This window comes from Rhinatrema bivittatum, chromosome 7 (genome assembly GCF_901001135.1).
Source record: "Rhinatrema bivittatum chromosome 7, aRhiBiv1.1, whole genome shotgun sequence".
NCBI lineage: Eukaryota > Metazoa > Chordata > Amphibia > Gymnophiona > Rhinatrematidae > Rhinatrema > Rhinatrema bivittatum.
The window spans coordinates 266,234,168-266,254,431 of NC_042621.1; the positions used below are offsets into that span (position 1 = coordinate 266,234,168).

The following is a 20,264-nucleotide window of genomic DNA, read 5'->3' on the forward strand; positions in this document are numbered from 1 at the left end:
CTTCGTGAAGTTGACTACCCAACCCAACTCCTGCAGCTGGTGCACCACTAAGGAGACCGCCCGGGTGCAAGCCGCCTGCGACTTTGCTCGAATGAGTCAATCGTCGAGATAGGGATGCACAAGGACGCCTTGACGGCGGAGGGAAGCCGCTACCACCACGAGAACTTTGGTGAACACCCTCGGCGCGGTGGCCAACCCGAAGGGGAGGGCGCAAAACTGGTAGTGGTCCCCCATCACCATGAACCTCAAGTACCGTTGATGCCGTTCTCTTATTCCGATGTGAAGATAGGCCTCTGTCAGGTCTAAAGAAGCCAAGAATTCTCCTTTGTGGACGGCCGCAATAACAGACCGGAGGGTCTCCATCCGGAAGCGGGGCACACGCAACGCCTTGTTTACTCCTTTGAGATCCAGAATGGGTCGGAAGGTGCCCTCCTTCTTGGGAACCAGGAAGTATATGGAATACCAACCCGTCCGTAGCTGGTCCCGCGGAACCAGAACCACCGCCCCCAGAGCCTGTAGATGGGCGACCGTTTGGGCGATAGCTACCTGTTTTTCTACCGGGCCGCAAGGCGATACCAGAAAGAGATCCCGGGGGGGACGTACAAAATCCAACTCGTAGCCGTACCGAACCACGTCGAGGACCCATTGATCCGAAGTGATCTTGACCCACTCCTCCCAGAACCGGGACAGCCGACCCCCGATAACGGGAACGGAGGAGTGGGCCCGCGCACCTTCATTGTGCGGGCTTGATGGCAGGAAAGCCTTGGGAAGAGCCTCCGCGTAGAGGCCTCCTGCCGCGAAAGGAAGAAGAAGACCAGGCCTGGGATCTTGTCGCCTGCTGCCGCTGGGGAAGGGAACCCCCTCTTCCCCCACGGAAACGCCGTTGCCCCCGAAAGCGAGCCCTAGCGTTACCAAACGACCGAAGTTGCCGAGGCTTATCCTCAGGCAACTTGTAAACTTTGTTGTCACCCAGGTCCTTAATGAGCTGATCCAGCTCCTCGCCGAACAGCAACTTGCCCTTAAAGGGGAAGGAACCTAATCTCGCCTTGGAGTTGGCATCCGCCGACCAACGACGGAGCCACAGCAACCTCCTGGCTGAGACCGCCGAGGACATAATGCGAGCCGATGTGCGCAACAAGTCATACAGGGCATCCGCAGTATAAGCGACCGCCGCCTCAACACAATTTGCCTGTTCAGCCTCTCCCGGAGGGAGCTCCTGCATGGTCAGCAGCTGCTGAACCCAGCGGATGTTGGCCCTCTGCACAAGGCTGCTGCAAGCCGCCGCTCGGACCCCCAGAGCCGCCACGTCAAAAATACGCTTTACCAAGACCTCAAGCTTGCGGTCTTGGAGGTCCTTCAACGCTATACCCCCGTCACAGGGATAGTCGTATGCTTCACCACAGCCGTGACAGCCGAATCTACCGCGGGCGTCTTCAAGAGCTCCAATGACTCCTTGGGTAAGGGATATAGCCTTTCCATGGCCCGATTCACCCGCAGGGACGCCTCTGGGAGGTCCCATTCCTTTGAAACGATCTGTAAGACCTTGTGGTGAAAGGGAAAGGTCTGCGGGGGAGCTCTAATCCCTGCCATTGCAATATCCCCTGTAGACGTGTCCGCCTCCTGCGGCGGAGTCGTTAACTCTAGCTCCTGTAACACGTGGAGAATAAGGGAGCTTAATTCCTCCTTTCCAAACAAACGGAGCACCTGGGGATCATCCCCTTCTACGGCCCCCTGAGTATCCGCCGTCAGCAAGTCCGGAGCACCCGGGGACTCCGGCACGGCTCCTGAGTCCTCCGGGTCCTCAGCTCCCCCCCCCCCCCCCCCCGCGGACTGGGACCCTGGCCCCCGGAGGACCCCGCGCCTGTCGGGGTCCCCTGGGGCAAGGCAGTGGTCCTGGGGACCTTCGGGGGAGCGGGCGCCTCTGCCTCCCAGCCGGATTCTGCCTGCAAAAAGGCTTTGTGCATTAGGAGCACAAAATCAGAAGAAAAGGGGACCGCCCTTTTCAAACCTTTCTTCGGGGCATCTATAGAGGGGGGGGCTCGAGGAGTCCCCAAATTGGGCTGGAAGCGAGCGCTCTGTGCACCAGGAGAGGGAGGAGGGGAGATTTCCTCCTCCTCCGACGCTGACGACTCAGCCTGCCTCGTGGCCAAGATGGCCGCCGCACTCCTCCCCGAGGGAGGAGGGGCCGGAGCACAACTGCCTGCAGCGCTGCGATGCCGGGACGGAGAGGGGAGAGGAGACCTGCTGCGGGCAGCGCTCGGCCCCCGAGAGGATCCCTCGTCCCCGGGAAAACATCGGGGACAGAGACCCTCTCGGGAGAGTCGCGCCCCCGCCCCCCCACAGGACACGCAGAGCGACGACCGCGGCATCAGAGAAGAGAACGGAGCTGCAACACAAAAACGGCGCCAAAAGCAAGGTGAGGAAAGAGCCTCACAGATACAGCGCGCCGGGTGAACTAGCCACCCCCTCCGGGTCCAAGAAAACGCTGGCAGGCCGGGGTTAAGGGAAAAAAATAGCTCACTGCCTGTCCCCAACAGGACTTAAGTGGCTCAGCTAGCCCAAGTTAAAAAAACTTTTAATTTCTTTTTTTTTTTTTTTTTTGCAAACCCCCTTCAGGGCTGAATCCCCTGGAATTGGGGGGAGGGTGACCGGCCCACCGGTAAGCTCTCCCCCAGTTTCAAGGACACTGTAATCCGGGAAATTAAGGAGGACACTGCCCTCCTGCCTGCCCACAATGAGCTCCAACCGCGCTGCGCCAGACACTAAAAACACAGACAGACAAACGATAGGAGGGAAGAAACCAATTGATTTTGTCCTTTTTTTTTTTTTTTTAAATGTTTCCCAGTACCGATAAACTGACCAGACCAGGACCGCAGGTTATGCCTCTCAATCTGCTGGAGTCAGAGAATATACTGAGGGATCGCAGGTGGCACACCAGTATATCTAGGGTGTGCTTTCAGTTTTCTCTCTGACTCCATCTGCTGGAGGGGAGGCATAACCCAGCTGTCTGGACTGATCCTGGTACGTACAGGGAATAATGTTTTACTCCTACATAAATATTTATTTTAGGTATTCCTCAAAATTGGACCCATTTGTGTTTCCTGAAGATTGGAATTAGTTACCTCCCTCTCATTAAATCTGTTTTCCCTCAGCATTAACAATGATATAAAAAATGACACATCAAATTGTTCTTGTGTGTGCTTACTTTTACTATTTTTTTTTATTGAAAGGAGCCACCTGCAGCCAAAGAGATAGTTGAAAGATAAAACCTGTGACAGCTCACACTGGTTTGGGGTTTTGGGGTTGGGTTTTTTTGCATCATATCTGTTATTTCATTGTTTCAAAATTTTAAAATTAAGTTAAAGTAAATAGGGTTTAACCTGTTGAACAAGGTGTACCCCGTGAAGCTCCTGTGGTTGAAGTTTTTTTAAAATTTAATTTTTATTAAATTTTCATAAATCTTTCAGAAACTTTAAGAAAAACATAAGCATATTCATCACAAACCGAAAGGAAATTATCAGAATCTTAAGCTATCTATTAATATATTCATGTGCAAGTCCACATTTCCAAGGGGAGAATAAACCAGAAAAAAAAATTACACAAATAAAAGAAATAGCGATATAGGAGAGTTATGGGTAGATTAACTAACATCTACTCTTCCCTTTATTCATACCAGATATATTTCTAGCTCTTATCAGAAATGAAGGTTTCCAAATGTTGTAGATTGTAAAATACAAATTTGTTATTTTGGAAAGAAATCGGACACTTGCAAGAGAATTTTAGGAAAAAAGTTGCCCTTAGGGATAACACCTTCTGCTTCAAGGACAGAAATTGCCTCCTCCTTTCTTGCATTTCTCTATAGACATCAGGAAAACATGTATTTTATTTCACAAAAAGAGAAATCCTTATTCTGGCAATACTTTTGGAAAACCACATCCCTTTCTTTCTCTAAATTGAAGGATACTACTAAAGTAGTCCTAGTAGGCACTATATCTATAGAGGCTTCCAAAAAAGATGATTATGTTAGGACTAACCTGTTCAGAAGATAATACTCCATCTTCCATATTTAAAACTCTTTGCTTAGGTAGATAACAGATTTTTTAAATACTAAGAAGTTGATTGTCTTCAGCGCGTAGAATCTTCTTAAGATACTTTTTGAACATTTCAATAGGAGACAAGAGTCTCATAACTGGAAAGTTCAAAAACCAAAGATTCTTTGATCACAAATTCTCTAAAGCTTCCAGATGTTTGTGAACAATTATTTTTTTTATAGAAGAAGCCCCAGCATTTTTCACAGATAATATAGTGGCATTCAATGTAGTTATAATATTCCCTAAAGAACTTAAATGTTAATCCTGCTCCTCAAATTTAGCCCTGGTTTCAATAAAGAAATCAGAGAGCTGACAGTCTGGGTCAGGGTTTGGTCCAGCTTGGCAAACATCTTCGAAATATCTTTCAATGTAACATATTTCTATAGTCACTCACTGAGCAAGATATAATTGGTAGAGGACTTCACTGTACTGCATTGAGAGGATCCATCCAAACATTCAACTGTACTCAAAGAAAAATCTACATTTGTGGTAACAACTTGTTCGACATTACCAGCTGTTGAGGCAGGTCCACCCAAAAAGGAATCAGGTTGAAATTCAGGGGCCATAGACTGTCCTGAATGTTGAAGGGGAGCCTGGACACTGCCTGGACTTAACAAAACCTCAAGAGATGAGTTTCAGTACTACTGTCCAGTAAATGCAACTCACGCAATCGCCTTATATGATTATCCATTGGTCCTCGAATAACACCAGATGCAGGAGAGGAGGTCTGGATCTTAATTTTTCTCTTTTTCCCCATCGGACATAAATGGCACACCCCTTTGGCATATGGCTTCGGCTGTGCCCCAGAAGCTGTGCACCACTGCATCCGTGCTTATTAACTTGAAGGACGATGCAAACTGATGACATTACAACAGTGGGGGAGGGGGACGCGGAGCAGAGCATTAGCCAGCAACGTAACAAGTACCACAGTTCTTCCAGACTCTGGGCAGGTACCTCGGCGCTCCCTCCTTCTTTCTCTTCACCTCCAATCTCTCTCCTGAATCACATGCCGCTGCATCCGCACTTATGAACTTCAAGGGTGCTACAAACAAATGACATCATGACGGGCAGGGGAGGGGGACCTGGAGCAAAGCATTAGCCAGCAATGCTACAAGTGCCACAGTTCTTCCAGACTCCGGGCAGGTACTTCTACACTCCTCCTCCAGTCTTTCCCCCCACTGTGATTTGAAGATTTTGACTGTTTAACCAACTGTGCTGATTTATTTTGCTGCTGTTTATGGTGAATTAGGTAGATAAACTCTGCATTCTAAAATCACAATAATGACTGCAAATGGAGGTAGTGAAGCCATTTATAAGATTTTCTTAATTGTACTGAATACTGTGTGAATGTACCTTGCTTCATATTTCTTGCCTTAAGAAATCTATCCGGCCCTATTTGAATGCAGGCGTAATGTGTTTTCTACCACATTCTTCGGTAGATCATTTCACAGACTCACTGTGTGTGAAGAACACTGCATTCTAATTCCCTTCCTGCAGAAATATCATCTCTGTTTTGTTCTTTTCCAGCTTTGATAAATCTGTTGAAGTTTCTTATGTCTAATGAGACCGTGTTATTGGCAAAACATAACATCTTCACTTTAGCCCTTATGGTAAGTATAAAGAAAACTGAAATTTGTTTTAGCATAAAGTAAACCTGGTAATACAATTTGTAAGTGGAATTATATTGGAAGGAATAGTTTATTGAATTGCACACTCCCACCCTCCCTTCAGCTCTACATAAAATAAAAAAATTTGAATGTAGAATGTCTCAGACTAGAAAATGGAAAAAATGGAAAAACTTTAAGCCAATGGTAAAATGATTTTAGTTTGATATCATGGGGTAATTTTTCAAACTGCCTGCATTGGTGCAAAGTCAGAAGGTACTTTTACCCTAGGGCTTTGCAGCAGTAATCAAAGGGAAAATAGAAGCAAACCCTTTGAAAATTTCCCCAGGAAAAAAAGGACCTACAGAGATTTGCACCTGCTTATTCTGCGGGTGCCTTTTCCCTTGAAAATAATCACATTTTTGAAAATGTAACCTATGATGCTATTGCCCTCCCTGACCTAAACTTGTCCCCAGGCCTGCCTACTTTTTACCAGGCTAAAAGGGTGTATGTTGTCAATCTCCATTCATACTTTTAGTCAGATAAGAGCTGGGCAATTTTCAGACAGCCAAAATACCTAAGTGAATCCCTGTAAATGTAACTCTTCAGAAAATGTTATTTAAAGTACTTGCTTAAAAATCACAGAGAATTGCTGAGATGGGAATGAAATATTGATTTATCGAGGTAAATTGACAGTCTGAAAATAGCCCCACCCATATTTTGTATTGCATTGTTGTCTTCACAACAGAAAACCTGAAATGTTAGAGCCAGCCAGTATGCACAAAAGAAAATTAATTAAAGTCTGATTAAGCTAAAGATTTTCTGGGCATCACTAAGAGCCCTATTTACTGAAGTACCTTAGCAATAATATAGGAAATGAACATATATTAAAATATGTTAATGGGTTTGTGTTAATGCTAATGGACAGCTTTTTCTATTAACTTATAAAATATTTAAATAAGCTGCTAAAATTCTAAATCATGCAAAGCAGCTAATGTAAATATAGCACATCTTAGGTTAATGTGCATATCTGCATTAACACAGCTATTAACACAAAACTGTAAGTACACATCTAGAGGTGCAAAGAGTTTTGCAGTGCAAAGAGTTTTGTACCACAAGCTCATGTTAACACTAAACAAACACTATTCATTAAAGGCTTTCTTCTTCCTAAGCCCTTTAATGAATTTTTGAAACATACTGTAATAATGCATGCTTTTCGTGCACTTTGCTAAATTTGCTGTAGGATTTTATTTTTTCTTACAGAATCCTCTTTTGTCTATAACTTTCATATCAAAATACAGATGACTTTGAACATGAGTTTTTTACTCAAGTTTTGCAAAGCATTGCTGCACAAGAAGAATTTTGTGTTGTATTGAGTATGAAGCAAGTTTAAATTGATGATAAAATTAAATATTTTTCAAACTTTTTTGGCCTGTCTGACTCTGCTCTTATTTTCTATTTTATTCTCTTTTAATTCATTGTTTTTTAATAAAACTCCTATCTTGATTTACCCTGGTTTTATTCCTTCCTCTTCCTTTGTTTTGTATTTTTCTATCCATTTGTATTCTCCTTCTGCATTTGTTTCATTCTTCACCCTAGTGCTTCCTTGTTTCCTTTTCTGCTTGCCTTTTCCTTCATATCATTCTTTTGCCTTTTTTCTCCCTTCCTTCCTTTGGCAGTATTGACATTTTTCTCCTCTGTGCATACTTTCCAGGGCTGTTAGTGAGCCGAAGCTGTTGCCATAGGGATCCCTTAGTGTAGGAGCCTCATCTAAACCCCTGGCATCCTCTGCATCTCTAAATGACAGTAGGCTAAGAAAGGATGTGCTATTTCTACTGCATTACCTTTTCTTCTACGAGTGCCTCCTGCTGGCAGGATGACTGCACTAATCTAAATATGACATTTTCAATGACATCCTCTGCTGTTAGCAGAATCGGCAGAAGGAAGTGAGAAAAAAAAAGATGCTGAGGAGTGAATGCTGTGCCAACTTGGTATTGTTTGATTTGTTTTAGGGATTGGGAAGTAGTGGTTGGTAAATTGCTCTTTTAAATGTGTCAGAATGAAAATGAGCAAATGTTTAGAATAGAGAATTGTGAGATCTGAAAACCTATATTTCATTCCTATCTCAGCTTATAATGCTCTGTACTTTTAAGCAAGTACTTTAGAGAACATTTTGTGAAGCCTTCCATTTAATTTACATATATTATTAATTATAATACAACATTTTTTTAAATAAAAATTTGGATTTTTAGCCCACCTTTCCAAATAATGCTCTGGGCAGCTTACAGCATTGTTAATAATTCAGGTACAATGAAAGATTACAATCTAAAAGAGTATCTGAGATGTTTCATTTGACTGTCTGTTTTGTTTGCTGACTGTACTCTACTGAGGGTAATTACTGTAGGATCCATGAATTCTAAGCATTTTTAAATGAATAATTAAATAAATATACTTGCCTAAAGTTACAAGGATTGTCAGTGAGGGGAAGTGTGATTTGAACCCCAGTTTCCCTGGTTCTCAGCCCACTGCGCTAAAGCGATTAACATTTCAAATAGATTTCTATTCTCTTTTTTTTCTCTTGCATTTTCTGCCTTTTGCTGCCCTGTTTTGATCAACTTCTAAATGATGTGTGCCCTAACTTAGATAGAGGTCATATTATCTCTCGGGCCATTGTTGATTGACTGTCTTTTGAAGAAGTCATTGACCTGAAAGAAAATTATTTCAGGGAGACAGAAGCAGTCATTACTGTCATTGGCAGTATCATTGAAGTATCTTTTGCAGTGTCATAGATTAATCCCTGCACCAAATTAATCAGTCAGATGCTCTTTTTTTATTTCTGATAATTATATAATTCTTGTCCATCTTTGTGCAAAGTAACATCAGTAGCAGCAGTACTGGGATTTTGAACATGATGCTGTGCAACTTTTCCCATTTCATTCCAGTATAAATGTAAAATATTTTGACAAATGATGACTCAAAATATCATCAAAATACTTGCATGACCTAAATTGGAAAAAGAGGATTTTTGCTTATAAGAACATGTTTTATAATTTGTATGACTTTTGTTTTAACTTCCTCCTACTTATCACAGATTGTTTTTGAAGATGTTCATGCTTATTCTTCGAAGGCTAATCTGGTTATACATTCTTAGAAACAAAGCACAGGCAGCAGTTAGTATTAGCTTTTGTTATTGCAGACATGACGGAGATAAGTACTGCACCATCATCGGGCACCGGCCGGATTCCGACCAGCATCGACGACTCCACAGCCATCGACACCCTCTGTTCCCCCTCATGAAAAGGACAGAGGTGACCGTCGAGAAAAGCATCGGCATCGACTTTGCAGGTCTCAGACTGTCGACGCAGGCAAGGCCTCGACGTCGTCATCGTCTGAACCGCCATCGAAGAAAGCCCATCCAGAAAAGGCACCATCCCTATCTGGTTCAGGGTCACCGAGGCAACCTTCATCGGGACCGGTGATAGGAGCCGCGCTTCCACCTCCAACGGTGGTCCCTCCGGCTATATCTCCGCCTCCTCCTCCTCCGGCATCGGGGCTCTATGCTCCAGGTTTCAGGGAGGAACTGGATCAGATGATTCAGGAGGCCATCAGCAGAGCGATGCAAGCCTTCAAGGTTTTATCGACGCCGATACCGGTACCGATGCCTGAAACGGTAGCCGATCCCATTCCAGCAGCGCTAGCACTGTTACAAGAATGGAAGCGCTGATCGCTGCTTTTCCTCCGAGGGATCCGACGACTCCAATGGACCTGGTGCCTTCCTCTCCGATTCCTCTTTCATCGACAGAAGAAGGAGAAACACCATTCCTTCCACCATCGGGAGTCCTTCCGATGCCTAGATCATCGGTTTCACCGATTGCATCTTTGTTTCCATCGGTGCCACCAACCCGTCCATCGATGCCCTTGGTGCCACCACTGGTGACACCATCGATGCCTTCGGTACCTCACCCGGGATCTTCAGGTATACCAATTTTTCGTACCTCCAAGGATACTAGGGGTGCTGTAGATGATCCCTACGATACCTGGACTGACAATTCATGCCAGGATACTGATGACTTGCCATCGCCACCCTCTCCTGCTGAAAGCAGGAAGCGTTCTCCGCCAGAAGACTTGTCCTTCATTAATTTTGTGAAGGAAATGGCTGAAGTGGTTCCTTTTCAACTTCAGACAGAACAAGATGATAGACATCAGATGATGGAGCTTCTTCAATTTTTAGATGCTCCTAAAGAACTAACATCTATTCCCATCCATGATGTCCTCCTGGATCTTCTCAAAAGAAATTGGGAACATCTTGGTTCTGTGGCACCAGTCAATCGGAAAGCTGACACTACATACCTAGTCCAGTCAACTCCTGGTTTCCAGAAGTCCCAATTGAACCAACATTCAGTGGTGGTTGAGTCAGCCCAAAAGAAAGCTTTAAGATCCAAGCCTCATTCTTCCTATCCTCCAAGAAAGGAACAAAAATTCCTGGATGCTATAGGTCGCCGTATCTTTCAAGGGGCTATGCTTATATCCCGCATCGCCTCCTATCAACTTTATATGACCCAGTACAACAGGGTCCTCTTTAAACAAATACAGGACTTTGCTGAGTCCCTACCTCAACAGTCTCAAGACCAATTGCACGCCCTAGCTCAAAAGGGTTTAGAAGCGGGCAAGCATAAGATAAGATCCGCCTATGACATTTTTGGCACAGCTTCCAGGGTTTCAGCAACAGCCATTTCTGCAAGGTGATGGGCCTGGCTAAAGTTGTCCAGGATAGACGCTTTTGTGAATTCCAGAACTGCCATTGTATAATACACCGTTTTTCCCTGTTCCCTACCCTGCATAGCTTTAATCCTTGCCCCCTTTGGAGTATGTAACTTACCATTTGCCGTTTGAACTCATTTTATCCCTCTAAATATTTATTTTTATTTATTTATTTATATTCTTTTTTATACCGAAGTATAGCAGAGTGCCTTCACCCCGGTTTACAGTGAAACAACTTCATACAATGAACAGGTTATAAATTATAACACAATATACACTTAGTTATAACATCTCGGCAGCAGCAGAGAATAACATGTTAGAGTGAGACAGTTTAAGGTTTAATTTAGAAGAAACTTATTAAAGGAGTATTAGAGTTCAAGATGAAGGTTGATATTTATATATACATTGATCATATCAGACTGTGAATGATTGTCTAAACAACCATGTTTTTAGTTCTTTTTTGAATGACTTGGAATCTTTGATGGCACTTAGGTATCCTGGGATAGAGTTCCATTCTGTTGGACCAGCTATAGAGAAGGCTCTGTTTCTGGTAGAGGATAGTTTCGCAGATGAGAGAGGAGGAATGATTAGCAGTAATTTGTCGGAAGACCTTGAAGGGCAGGGAGATTTATGAATTGCAATCATGTTGTTCAGAGATGAATTGTTGTCTTTGTAAATTTCATTATGTATGATGGATAAGGATTTGTATTTAATTCTCTGTGAAATTGGTAGCCAATGAAGGTTTTTTAGGGTTGGGGAGATGTGATCAAACTTCCTTTTGCCGGTGAGCACTCGTGCAGCAGCATTTTGAAGTAATTGTAGTGGTTTTAGGGAGGATTTAGGTAGTCCTAAGAAAATAGCGTTGCAATAATCTAGGCTTGAGAAAATGAGGGTTTGAAGAATTGTTCTGAAGTCATTTGGGTACAGTAATGGTTTGAGATGTTTGAGGATCTGGAGTTTATGAAAGCCTTCTCTCGTTTTTAAAGCTATACAATTCTTAAGACTCAGATCATAATCAATCCAGATGCCAAGGTCTTTTATTGGATTTTTCATTTGAATGTTGGAGTTGTCGATTTGAATGTAGGGAATTTGAGAAGAATGAGTTGAGAAGATTCTTTTTATTAAGATCCATTTGGTTTTGTTCATATTTAAGCATAATTTTAGTTGGTTGAGAAAAGTTTTGATTGAATTGAGGTATTTTACTGTGAGGTAAATTGCATCTTCAATGGTAGATGTTATGGGGATAAGTATTTGAATATCGTCAGCATAAAGAAAGAATGTGATGCCAAGGTTGGAGATGAAGTGACATAGTGGTAGAAGATAAATATTAAAGAGGATGGCAGATAAGGCAGATCCTTGTGGCACTCCTGTATCTAGATATAGTTATTTATATATATATAGTTGCTCTTCATTTGTTGTTGAATCTATTTAACCGATGTTTACATTCCTATATTTTCTTACCTCTGCTTTAGTTATTCTCTTCAGTCATCTTCCTTTTACCCTGTTATAATGTATTTCCCTCGCTTTTGTTAATATGTGAACCGGCATGATGTGCCTTTCTAATGTCGGTATATAAAAATTACTAAATAGAAAGAGATCACGTGACCTGCTGACGGGAGAGGATGTGATCCCCCGTCGCTGCGCTCGGCCCTCGCCTTCGTCCTTATCCCTCGCCATCCGCCGCCGCCAAAATTGTGCCTGACCTGACTCTTCCCGCCGGTAACGATACGCTGCTGCCCCATTCCGATGGTGACGCGTGGGGGCAAAAAGGATAAAGAAAAGGATCGCGAGAAGGCGCGCATGGCGGACGGCAACCCGGAAATGCCGGGGGGGATGCAGGAACAGGGCGCTCCTGCGCCGGCCGCAACGGCGGAGCTGACCGCGGCGGTTCTTGCGGCACTTACCCCGGAGTTCAATAAAATTTCAGAGCAGCTGAAGGAGCTCGGTTCGGGGCTGGCCGCGTTTGATCGCCGTTTTGAAGAGTTGGAAACGCGAGTCTCGGGAAACCAAGATGGCCTCCACGCGGCCACTGCAGAGATCACTGCCCTGAAGGCGGAGCTGGGTAAGCAGACCCTCAGACTTGAAGACCTTGAAAATCGCTCCCGACGAGCAAATATTCGCCTAGTGGGGCTGCCAGAAAGCTTGCCTGACTACCAACTGCCCACCTTTCTCGAGGGATGGCTTCCTCAGGTGTTGAAGCTGTCGGGGCTGTCGGGGCCCCTGCGGGTGGAACGGGCCCATCGCCTGGGCCCCAAGCGTGGTAATTGCCAAGATCCTGAATTACTCCCACAAGGCTGCTATCATTAAGGCTTTTCAGCAAGGCACTAAACCCAGCTATGAGAATCAACCAGTCCTGATTTTTCAGGATTTTTCTCAGGCGGTGTCTCAACAGCGCAGGGCGATGGCGCCGTATTGTTCACAGCTCTTTCAAAGGGGCATCCGTGCGATCCTGGTTTACCCGGCAAAACTGCGGATCCAAACAGACCAGGGGGTGCGCTGGTTTACCGAGGTAGCAGCAATCCAGCAATTTATTCAAGCCTTGCCCCAGCCTGCAGCGTCGGTCACTTGATGGAGGGCTGCGTACGCTGTGCGCACTACTACGACTCGAGCACCCCAGGCGCCTTTCTGTTCCCCGGCGAACTCACGTGGTTTTCTTGGACACCCCGAGTTCCATGTGGGATGTTTTGTTTCCCGGAGCGGCCCTGGAACCCTGATGCAGTATTTATATACAGCTCAAGGCCTACTGACATTTTCATCTGGCTGGCTACAGCGACCAGTGGACTGTGTTGGACCCGATTGTTCCTGGCAGGAGGGGGAGAAGCCCTCAGGTTGGCCGTTAGCTTTGGGCACTAATTCCACGAAGAGGGCAGAGATTCTCCGGTGGCAAAGTGTGAGCGCACCTTTCAAGACTGGCACGGACTACTTACCATTTTGATTGTTATGGTTTCTCTGCAAGTTTACATGTTCTTGGTTATTTGGGTTTGTAGAGTGATTGGCGGGGATGGCTGGGGATGTGGGGGGGAGGGGGCTGAGCCTAGGGTTGGTGTGATCTTGGACTGGGGGTATTGGCTACGGGGTGTGTGAGGGGTGGGGTTTGGAGGGGTGGGGTGGGGGGGAAGGGTAGGGGACTAGGGGTAGAGACCATGTTTAGGTTCCACGGGGGAACCTACCTTACACTTCCATTACTCTCTTGTCCAGGTATGAGGGGGACGCTATGCTGGGAGGTGTGTCCCCTCTTCAATGTGACTCGGTTATGTCTTTTTTCATTATTTTAGTACTGATTACACTGGACCATGAGTAGTTTTCGTTACGTTTCTTGGAACGTAGGAGGTATAAATTCTCCCATTAAAAGAACCAAAATTCTGCAGCTATTGCATAAAAAGAAGACAGATGTGGCCTTCCTGCAGGAGACCCCATCTGTCGGATGTTGAGCATGAGAAGTTGAAACAAAGGTGGGTGGGCTCGGTATATTATGCCACTGCCAATTCTCACTCGGCTGGCGTAGCCATTTTGATTCGGAAGTCATTCCCTCTCCAGATTACTAAGGAAATCAAGGACCCTAGTGGTCGATATATTGTGCTTTTGGGGGAATTATATCATATGCCGGTGATACTGTGTAACTTATATGCCCCCAATGTGTATCGAGCCTCCTTTTTTCATGAGCTTTGTGCACTCCTTTTACCGCATATCGATGATATGCTTATTGTGGGCGGGGATTTTAATGCAGTCAAGGACCCTTTATTAGATTCGGCCACCCCTGCTAAGACTCTAAGGTCCCCTAGTAAGGGGCTTGCCCTTTTGGAACACTCTTTACATCTCACTGATGTGTGGCGTACGCTACACCTACTAGACAAAGAATTTACCCATGTTTCCAGGGCCCATGCAACCCACTCCCGCCTGGACTATTTGTTGTTGAGTACTAATCATTTTAGCAAGGTGGTGGGGGCTGGGATTGAGGATATTCTTGTTTCCGATCACGCCCCAATTTGGCTTGAGCTGACGAATCCGCTAGCTTCCCACACCACTTTTATCTGGAGATATCCCTATTTTTTAGCGGAGGATGTCGCTTTTCAAGCCTATTTAAAAGAGCGCTGGGCGTTGTTTGAACACTCAAATGCCCAACATAAAGTTGATCCAGTACTTTTTTGGCATACAGCCAAATCAGTGCTTAGAGGAGATATTATCTCATATGTGGCTCATAGAAAGAAATCTCAAGATCAGCAACTCCTCCGGCTCACGCTCAGTTTCACAAAGCGCGTCGGGCGCTTGCGTGTCGACATTCCTTGGAAAATAGGGAAAATTACCTAACGTTACAAACGGCCATTAATTCCCTTATTCATCAACGTACAAATAAAAGTATACTGTTTTATCGATATCAGCTATTCCAATTTGGGCAAAAGTCCGGTAAGCTGATGGCGTCTCTCATTAAGTCGGCTAGAGGGAGTCGGCATATCCCTGTGATTAAGAACTCACAACAAGTAGTTCATGATGTTGGTAAAATCCGCCAAATTTTCACAGATTACTTTTCCCAGCTCTATAGCTCAGAGGGTTGGGATGCGTCCAAATGGGAGGCCTTTGGGGATTGCATTCAACTTCCGACCTTGACTTTGGAATATTCCCAATATTTGAATGAACCTATTCGGGAGGAAGAAGTGCACCGGGTCATTATGAAAGCGAGTAAGCTGAAAACCCCGGGCCCTGATGGCTATGGCTCTGAATTTTATAAATGTTTGGTTGATCCGCTCTCTAAATTGCTTCCTATGGTGTTTCATTCCTTGATTGGACAGGGGTACTTTCCCCCGGGGGGCAACCAGGCATATATTACACTAATACCTAAGCCAGGAAAGGACCCGCTACTGCCTATGTCTTATCGGCCCATTTCCTTGTTGAATATGGATCATAAGATTCTGGCAAAGATTCTAGCGGAGCGTTTGGGGAATGTTCTGCCTTCTTTGATACAATCGGGACAAGTGGGCTTTATCAAAGGACGATATGCATTACGCAATATTCGTCAAATTGTAACTGCAATGGCGCTCTGTCAGAGGGTAGGAGATCCTTATTTGGTGGTGAGTCTTGACGCCGAAAAGGCCTTTGACAGGGTGGAGTGGGGCTATATGTTTCATGTGTTAACACTAATGGGGTTCGGCGGTTATTTTTCCCAAGCGGTCGAACTCCTGTATGCCACCCCGGAAGCGCGTATATTAGTTAATGGGGGACTGACTGATTCATTTGTGGTATCCAGGGGCACCAGACAAGGTTGCCCGCTATCCCCCTTACTTTTCCTTCTTGTTTTGGAACCTTTTTTGTTGGCTATACAGGCTACGCCGGCAATTAGAGGTATACAATTCCAGGGTGGGGGACAGACAGAGATCTTCAAATATACAGCCTTCGCTGACGATGTGCTGTTATTTCTTACATCCCCGCATAGGTCTCTACGGATGCTTTTGGAAGTGTTTACCACCTTTGCCACCTTGTCTGGCATGCGTATTAATTGGGACAAGTCCGAGGCCCTGGCTTTTCCAGATTCACTTAAGGAGCGTTGGGGGGAGCCCTTTCCTCTTCAGTGGGCGCCAGGTTCTCTTAAGTATTTGGGGATCTTCCTGGCGAATGATTTATCCCAAATTTATCACCTTAACATAATTCGGTTGTTACATATTACTCAGGAAAAACTGAGCACTTGGCACACCTTGCCGCTCTCTCTAGCTGGGCGGGTTAATCTGTTTAAAATGGTGATACTGCCCAAGTGGCTGTATGTTTTCCAAAATTTCCCTTTGTTACTTTCCGCCAGCCATTTGAAACGCATAGATCAGTTACTTCGACGATTCATCTGGCGGGGAAGAAGGCCAGGATTCCATTGTCATGGTTACGGTATCCTTGGCATAGCGGTGGTTTGAGAGTTCCGAACCTTTATACTTATGGGCTGGCGGCCAGTTTCCGTATACTCTGGGGCTGGCTTCTTGGGAAATCTGCTTATATTAATTATGTGGCTGAAGCCACCTTGACCAGGCCTCTGGCCTTACCTTATATTCTTATGAGCCAAAGTCCTGACATTCCCCCAGGGTTGATTACTCATCCGCTCATCGCGCCAATCAGGAAAACATGGGTCCGTCTGACACGTCAATTAGGGGTTCCCCGCCACTGTACGTTATTGCTACCCATTCGTGACAACTTGGATTTTACCCCCGGGTACACGACAGCCCACTTTCGGCAGTGGTATCAAAAAGGTATCTTATATCTGGGCCATGCTATGGAGGAGGATGGCAGTCTCCTGCCGTTTGATCGTCTGCAAGAACTATATGATCTTCCTGGGTCTCACCTTTTTGGATATGCGCAGCTCACTCATTATTTCAAGTCCTTGGGTTCCCGGGCCCTGCACTTAGCAGCCTTTAAATCTTTAAATGAGTTTTTTCATTTTGACCAGTCTGCAGAGCTGTCCCTCTCGATTTACTATAAGCGGTTCCACCGTAGGCTTTCTAGCGATTTTTATCAAGTCCCTGTGGACCACTGGACTCGAGATGGCGTTTTTGTTCTAACACTCCCTATTTTTAAGTCCAGTGTGAGAAGTATTCTTACTATCACTGGAAACATGTACTTTAGGGAAATGCATTTAAAATTTTTACATAGGACCTATGTTTCGCCCCATATTGCCTTTAAGGCTGGTCTTGCTCAGGCTGCTGGGTGTGTGTGCTGTGGGAAGCAGAAGGGGACTCTGTCTCATGTTTTCTGGGAGTGTCCCCCGTTGCAACGGTATTGGCATTGCATTGGGGAATATTTGGAATCATTGGGAGGGGTGCGCCTGCCATTCTCTCCATATCTTTGGCTGTTTCACTGTGTCACTTCCCACTTGGTGCGCCCCCGGGTTTCCGGAATTTGCTTAAAAAGGCTGGACTGGTGGGGAAAAAGGTGTTGCTTCTCCATTGGTGCGATGAGGAGCCGCCCTCTTTTTGGACATGGCGGATTCATTTTCATAAACTTATGCAGATGGAACAGCTTTACGCCCGGGGGTCGCCAAAACGGAGGAGGCTGCGCAGATATGGGCGGAGGCCCTCTCCCACTCGATGTACCTTAGGGCCACCTACTTGCTGGGAGTGGACAGTGTGTTGGCAGACAAGCTGAGTCGCACCTTTCGACCACACGAGTGGTCTCTCAACCCCACAGTAGCGGACTCGATATTCCAAAGTTGGGGTTACCCTCACATAGACCTCTTTGCGTCACCTCAAAACCGCAAAGTAGAGAACTATTGCTCTCTTACTCGCAGCCAACACTCACAGCCAAGAGATGCATTCTCCCTCTCATGGGACGCCGGTCTCCTATATGCATTCCCTCCATTTCCACTTCTCTTGAAGACTCTCGTGAAGCTACGTCAGAACAAGGGAAGCATGATCCTGATAGCACCTCACTGGCCACGTCAAGTGTGGTTTCGGATTCTTCAGGACCTCTCCATTCGCAGGCACATTCCCCTGAGGAAGGACCCGCTTCTGATCATGCAGAACAACGGGTGCCTATGCCACCCCAATCTTCAGGCCTTGTCCCTGAAGTCCTGGATGTTGAAAGGTTAATCCTGCAGCCTAACCTTTTGGAGCCAGTTTTCCCTGTCCTGATTGCTTCACGGAAGCCTTCCACAAGAAAATCTTATCTTTACAAATGGAACAGGTTTAAATCATGGTGTTCTTCTCAGTCCCTTGATCCCTTTACCTGTTCCACTATGAAGTTTCTAGACTATCTCTGGCACGTGTCAGAATCAGGTCTAAAAACTTCTTCCATCAGAATGCATGTCAGTGCGGTGGCTGCCTTCCATAAAGGTGTCGGGGACGTTCCTATTTCGGTACAACCCCTCGTAACACATTTTCTGAAAGGCTTGCTTCACCTCAAGCCTCCACTGCATCCTCCGGCCCCTTCTTGAGACCTCAATCTGGTTTTGGGTCGGCTCATGAAACCACCATTCGAGCCTCTCCAATCCTGTGATCTTCACTTTCTCACATGGAAAGTGATATTCCTATTGGCTATAACATCTGCTTGCAGAATTGGTGAGTTACAGGCCCTAGTTACCTATCCGCCTTACATTAAACTTCTGCAGGATCGGGCAGCGCTCCGCACTCACCCTAAGTTCTTACCTAAGGTAGTATCGGAGTTTCACATTAATCAATCCATTATACTACCCACCTTCTTTCCCAGGCCCCATTCTAATCCAGGAGAGCAGGCTTTGCATATCCTCGACTGCAAACGGGCTCTAGCATTCTACCTAGACCGTACAGCTGCCCACAGGCAAAGTAATCAATTGTTTGTTTCCTTTGCTTCCATCAGATTGGGTCAACCTATGGGTAAGCAGACTCTCTCCTCCTGGCTAATGGACTGCATTTCCTTTTGCTATCAGCAAGCAGGCATTCCACTTCAGGACCGTGTTAAAGCACACTCGGTCAGGGTCATGGCAACTTCTGTAGCGCACCTTCACTCGGTGCCCCTTCCTGATATTTGTAGGGCTGCTATCTGGAGTTTTCTCCATACCTTTACAGCCCATTATTGTCTAGACAAGGCTGTAAGACAAGATTCCATCTTTGGCCAATCTGTCTTGTGCAACCTTTTTGCAACTTGATGTACCAACACCCTTTTGCCTACCCATTAGGGTTCAGGATGCCCTCTACCAAATTCCACCCCAGTTGTTGTGCCTGTTGCACGTCTTTGGGTACATTTGGTGCATGTCCGGGCATCTTCAGCTCGGTACTCACCCATATGTGAGGACTACCATCCTGCTTGACCTGTGAGAAAGCAAAATGTTGCTTACCTGTATCAGGTGTTCTCACAGAACAGCAGGATGTTAGTCCTCACGAAACCCGCCCGCCACCCCGCAGTGTTGGGTTCATTACGTTTACTTATTTTTATTTTTGGCCCTTACTTTAGCTTTCAAACAAGACTGAAGGAGGACCCCTGCTGGCTGCAGGGTTAGTGCCATGCTGGACATGCCCAGTAGGTGCCACTCAAAGTTCTAGAAACTTTGACAAAAGTGTTCCGTGATTGGGCTCCATCCTGTGATGTCACCCATATGTGAGGACTAACATCCTGCTGTCCTGTGAGAACACCTGTTACAGATAAGCAACATTTTGCTTTTTTGAAAATACTCCCGGGGGAGGGGGAGGGGTGGGAATCATGTGCATAAAAGTACAAGTGGAAGCAATTTTATATGCACTTGAAAGAAGCATTCCGGGGGTGGGAAAACCATTTCCATGCATACTTTTGATTTGCGAAAGTATGTATGTAAATCCATGCCTATATATTTACACCTGTTCCCAAGCAGGATTCTGCTTAAAGCCATCAATTTTCAAAGTGGAGTTGCGCGTGCAGGTCCACTTTCAAATTTCAGGATGAAGTCTGTTTGTATTTTCTGTATGTAGACTTCAGTCCTATATGTGCTGTTCTAAAATTACCCTCACTGTGCTTGTCAAATTATCTATCTATGGCTATAGTATTTCCTAAAACTATGTATAGCCCCCATCCCAGTCAGCAATTGGGCACGGACCACACAAATTTCCAAGAATTCCTGGGCTTCTTGGATAGGGGAAAAAAATTCCGTTAGGTTTTCCTTTCACTCTAGGTCTCTTCTGCAAACCAGTCAGTCACACTAAAAATCACTCTTCTCTCCAGTTCTGTTGCTCAAAATAAAGGGGGGTAATTTTCATAAGAATTTAAATGCTTAAAACTGGGTTTTACATGTGTAAATGGACTTTATGCATGTAAGTGGACTTTTGAAACTTGCTACAATCATATGTTACATTTACATGTGTAATTCCTTTGAAAAATACCTAAAAAGTCT

At 45.4% G+C, this 20,264-nt stretch overlaps 1 protein-coding gene across 5 annotated transcripts in view; it reads left to right on the plus strand.

The window, feature by feature from the left end:
- The window catches only part of ARMH3 (armadillo like helical domain containing 3), a 791,613-nt gene that overhangs the window by 518,780 nt on the left and 252,569 nt on the right, over positions 1 to 20,264 (plus strand). For all 5 annotated transcript variants that reach the window (XM_029610203.1, XM_029610204.1, XM_029610205.1 and 2 more), the window contains exon 21: positions 5,619 to 5,701. In XM_029610203.1, coding sequence (XP_029466063.1) covers positions 5,619 to 5,701 — 83 coding nt within the window. The remainder of the gene's footprint in view (positions 1 to 5,618; positions 5,702 to 20,264) is intronic.